Source organism: Elephantulus edwardii, unplaced genomic scaffold (assembly GCF_000299155.1).
Source record: "Elephantulus edwardii isolate Elephantulus edwardi_28Jun2011 unplaced genomic scaffold, EleEdw1.0 scaffold00088, whole genome shotgun sequence".
Lineage (NCBI taxonomy): Eukaryota > Metazoa > Chordata > Mammalia > Macroscelidea > Macroscelididae > Elephantulus > Elephantulus edwardii.
In genome coordinates, this window is record NW_006399838.1 from 8,115,597 (window position 1) to 8,120,998 (window position 5,402).

General features: G+C 42.7%; 1 protein-coding gene across 1 annotated transcript in view; it reads left to right on the plus strand.

Annotated features, from left to right (window-relative positions):
* Positions 1 to 3,395: 3,395 nt before the first annotated feature.
* LRRC31 (leucine rich repeat containing 31) overlaps positions 3,396 to 5,402 on the plus strand; it is a 28,202-nt gene continuing 26,195 nt past the window's right edge. The window contains 2 exon segments of the mRNA XM_006903728.1: positions 3,396 to 3,451; positions 4,175 to 4,353. Coding sequence (XP_006903790.1) covers positions 3,396 to 3,451; positions 4,175 to 4,353 — 235 coding nt within the window.

Sequence of the window (5,402 nt, forward strand, 5' to 3'; positions counted from 1 at the left end):
GAACTCTTAAACACTGTAGATGGGATTGTAAAATGGTACAACCACTCTGGAAGGCAGTTTGGCATTTTCTTAGAAAGCTGAACATAGAAATTCCATACAACCCAGCTATTCCACAGCTTGGAATATACCTTGAGAAAATGAGAACTGAGGCATAAATGGAGATTTTTTTTTTAATGAGCGTCATTGTTCATAGCAACGTGACTCACCATCATGTAGTCTCTGTTTTATAGGTGAGTAAAGAAGGCTGTAGAAGTTAAGCCGTTTCTGTATCTGGTGGACCCACGACGTGGGTCAGTTCTCCTGACTGTCCTGTACTGATTCCTTCCACACTGGTCAAATATTTAATACTTGGTATTAAATATTACACGAGCACCTAATATTTAATGGTATTAAATATTACAAGAGCACCTGAGAAGGATGTGGGCCAGAAAGAGATTTTTTTGATCTGTTTCCAGGGGGCCTTTGAAAAGATATTTAGTTGGGTGTTGAGGAAAGCGGCAAGAATAAATATAAACCCAAACTTGCTGCCGTGGAAGCAGTTTGAGGTCACAGTGACGAACCTACACTGGGTTTCCGAGGCTGTACATTAGAAGAGTAGACACCACAGCTTGGTCCCCCAGAGCGTCTGTTGATGTGGAAATGTCAGACAGGCGTGTGTCCTTCGGTCCCCTGAGCTTACCGGAGAATGGAGAGGGTTAATCAGTCAGGTGGTGAGTACTTGGGTCTGGCAAGGACAAGCCACTCTTCCAAAACAGTGAACCATACAGGAAATGAGTGAGAGGACCAGGACAGGAGGAGAAACAGAAGAAAGAGAAGGTTTAGTGGGACTGGACTTACAGAAGAAAGAGAAGGTTTAGTGGGACTGAACTTCATGATTATAGGTTAGAGCTAAGGAGATAAGTTTAAGACTAAAAGAGGCAGCTACAAGATGCACGCAAAGACATTCATAAAAAAATATAAAACAGACAAAAACATACAATGTATTTTGGAGCCAGACTAAGTTCAGATTCTGACTCTACATTTGCTACAATTCTCCACGCCCCCAAAATATACTTTTCTTAGTGTGTCTCTTGGTTGCTTTCCATCTCTTGGGGCCCTTTTTGTAAGTCCAACAACTTTTTTTTCCTTTTCTTTTTGACTTGTTGTAAAATAGGGGGGAAAACTAGTATAGTGTGATTTTTTTTTAAAAAAAGGCTCACAAAGGGGCATGGGGAGGGTGGAAGCAGAGGGATGAGGATGTGCAGGGGGAGGGGAGATTAGTCATGGGGTTGTACATTTTGATGGGGGGTTGGTGAGGGAAATGGAAAGAATCTGTTCTTGAAAACAACGTATTTGAATTTTGTATTTAATATTTATTTTGTATAAAATAATATTTTAAAAAGTCAACTTGAGGAAGGGGAAGGGAGGGAGAGGGGTTAAAATGTGCAACAATGAATGAATGAAAATTTAATTTTTCTGTCAACTTTTTAAAAATCACAATTACAATTAAAAAACTTTATTAACAAAAATAGGCTCCCAGAAAGAAAAAAAAAAGGTTGACAATAAAAGTATACAGCAAGTGTTATTTATGGACAAATATGTCAGTGATGGTCGTTGAGTTTCAGCTTCCCTGTCTATAAAATAATGGTAATTGTGCTTCTTTTGCATTAAGTTTAGACAAGTGTCCTGTGGTCAGTAAGCGGGAGTCTTTGGCTGGTAAGCAGCACCCCCCCCCCCCAATCACTCACAGTTTCCTCTGTCTCATCAACATCACAGATGCCAGGTTAAAATAAAAGCAAAAACTATGCCAAATAAATACTTGACATCAAAGTGCCACCAAAAAAAACAGAAGTGGTGAAATGATGGGTGATGCTGCCTCCTACTGGTAGAGTGTGGCAACATCAAGCAGCCTCACAAAGCTGTGAAATCAGAAAATTCATCTTCTTGTTGCTATGTGCCTTCAAGTGGACTTCAACTCGCAGTGACATGGTGAGCAACAGAAACGGACCTTGCCCCATCCTCACCATCTCCGACCTGCTGGCCCTGTTGTTACAGTCGCTGTGCCCCTGTGTTGATCTGTCTAGAGGGTCTGCCTCTCTCTGTCCCTCCACTCTTCCCAATACGATGTCGTTTTCCAAGGACTGGTCCCCCTGACAACATGCCCTAAGGGGGTCATATGACGTTTCACCATCCTTGCTTCTAAGGAGTACCCTTGTTGCACATTTTCCAAGACAGATTTGTTTGTTCTTTGGGAAGTCTACACAATTATTAAGTCCTCATCTCCAACACCACAGCTCAACGACATCGGTTCTTTTTTCTATCATCCTTACTCACCTAGCAAGCCACTAACCACCATGGGTGTTACAGTTGTTACGTGCTGTTGAGTCACCTTCATCTCATAGCAATGTTATCTATACACAATAGGTCTGAACTCTGTCCTAACCTAAGCCAGTCTGTCTCCAACACACCTGATTCCATTATCCTAGTTACTACATCAGTCCATCTCATCCAGGATCTTTGTCTCCTGGGCTGTCCCTCCACCCCTCCAAGTGTGATGTCCTTCTCCAAGGACTGTTCCTTAGTGAAAATATACTCAAAGTACGTGAGCTGGAGTTTTAAAAGCCTTGCCGTCAAGGAGAAATTTGGTTTCACCTTCTCTAGGACAGTTTGTTCTCTTGGCTGTCTATGGAATGTTCTTCTCCAGCACCACCACTCAGAGGCTTCAATCCTTCTTCTGTTATCCTTTAGAGTTTTTATTAATCTTCTAAGATTTCAGTCTAATTTTATTACTACTGCACCTTTACTATATTTTCCTTTTCACAGCTACCAATGGAATTCTTTTCAGCCTAATGATTTTATTCCTTTCAGTTAGAGCTAGTAAAATATCACTGAAAGTTTTTATTTACGGGAAGTGCTGGTGGTGTGTTCCATAAGGAGTTGTGCTCCAACCCCAAAGGCCTTCTAGAGGTTTAAACTCAGCAGCTGCTCCAATTCGGGAGAAAGATGGGCATTCTCCTCCTGTTAGGACTGATAGCCTTGGAAACGTGATGGAGGGCTTTTCTGAAGCTCATCGCTGTGATATCACCCCTTCCCTTTCTTTTCTTTTTATTTACTTTTTTATTTATTTTGTGTGCGTGTACCGTCAAATCAGATCTGACTGGTACAAGAGGATATTGCACCTCCTTCTCCGGCAGAGCGTCTGGTGGATTCGAACCGTGTTCCTCTGGGATTGCAGTGCAGCTGCCCCTTCCCTTTCTGTACCTCTTAGTTGTGCGCTTCTTCGACATAACACTTCTTTCATCAAACGCATCTGTATGATTGTAAAGTAACAAGACTGTTAAATGCTCCAATAAGAGATTTGCTTGTGAGGAAAGAGATCAGTTTAAAGCTCTTCCTATGCCTCCAAACACTGGACCATGACTAAGAATAACAGAAGAATAATCGATGCCTTCAACTATGGTGTGGAAGAAAGGTACTGAATAGTCTATGGACTGCCAAGAGAACAAACAAGTCTTGAAGGGGGTGCAACCACCAGAAGTTTCCTTAGAGATGAGAATGGTGAAACTTGGTCTCACTCCTGACATGTGTTGGGAGGAATCAGTCCTTGGAAAGAGACATCATACTGGAAAAGGAAACAGTCAGAAAGAGGGAGGAAAACCCTTAATGAGGTGAATTGTCGTAGTGAATACCGCAAGATTATGACAGATTATGAGCATGGCACTGGATAGGGCACAGTTCAGATCTGCTGTCCATAGGGCTGTTGTAAGTCACAGGAGATCTCTGGTGGCCTAGTGGGTAATAGGTTGTGCTGCCAACCCAAAGGCAGGTGGTTTGAATTCACCAGCTGCTCCATGAGAAAAGGTGTGTAATCTCCTCCTGTACTATTTTCACCCCCTGAAAATCTGCTGCAGGGTCAGCTATGAGTCGGTTCTGACTTGACTGTATGCAACAACAAAAAACCCAAGTTGTTATGCTGTTGCAGGAAAACTGCTTAATTCTGGTTCCTCTGACTTCTTTAAGGAAAAGGGTCCTTAGAAACCATCAGAGCCTGAGCATCTGGTGGCTGGGGGGGTGGTGATTGTGACCCTGGTAAGTATCTCCCCTTTGGAGGTGAGGTTTCATTCGAGAACCACTCGGAGTGGTACTCAGCCCTTCTCATGATCTTATTTTGCATCTTTAATATTGTTGTTAACAGCAAATTCTTCCTTTTTTATTATGATACAGCTAAACCTCAGACTCTCTTCTCAGAAATGGAAGCGGAATCGAGATCAGAGAAAAATGAGCATTTCCTGCAGAAGCTGGGCAAAAAAGCTGTCAACAAATGTCTGAACCTGAGTAACAGCAGGTTAACCACGGAGGACGTGAGGGAGTTGGGTCTGTATGCGTTTGATCCTGCAAAGAGAAATAGAAGCCTTTGAGGTAGAGATGAGAGTCCTGGGTGGCATAAATGGTTAATGTACTTCTCTGCTAAGTGAGAAGTTGGAGATTCATATTTGCCCAGAGGGAGCTTGAAAGAAAGTCCTGGCAGACTGCACCCCCAAAAATCAGTCCTTGAAAAATCTCAGGCAGCATGGTTCTACTCTGACACTCACGGGATCACTCTGAGTTGTAGCTGACTCAACTGTAAATGGTGGTGGTGGTGGCGACAGGTAGAAGTGAACAAGCAAAATCACATTGTATTAGCCAGCTGGTGACAGCAAAGTTTGACGGCTGGTTTTAGATTCTCACAGGGATAGAAGCTGCATTATCATGGTGGTGGTGGTGTTTTTAAAACAAGCTAGTTGATACTTCCTCAAGCCTCAAAACTTTGAGCCAAGTTTAAAAAGAAAACTCCTTGTTTTCAGAGCCAATTTACCCACTTACTGTCTGACTGCCGGTTGCTCCCTGAAGAGCACCACTCTTGTCCTCACATGTGAGATAAACTCAGGATGCACATCCATAACACTGAGTCCTGTGGAGGACGGAAGAGTCTTAATTGTTTTTAAGAGAGGAAGACCCTGGACGAGATGGGTTGATGAGATGAGAGTGACTGGAGTGGTGGGGGTCGGTGTGTCAGAGACAATAAGGTTGGCTCGGAATAGAGCAGGGTTTAGGGCTGTACACAGAGTCGCTATGAGTTGCATGTGACTCTACGGCACATGACAACAATTGTTTTTAAGTCTGTGGAATTAAGAATATAGCTGCTAGTAATCATTGTATACACATAAAAAAAAACCCACAAAGTATAACTATAGTTTGTTTCATACTAATGAGTATTTGGGTGTGAAGATATCTCTCCATACCAGTCACCATCTTCAATATCATAATAGCATAGCCATTAAAGAGTTCACAAGGAAGCCTGGTGGCACAGTGGTTGTGGTGTTTGATTACTCATCAAAAGATAAGAAAGTACCCCCCCTCCCAGCAGTCCCTTGGGGGAACAG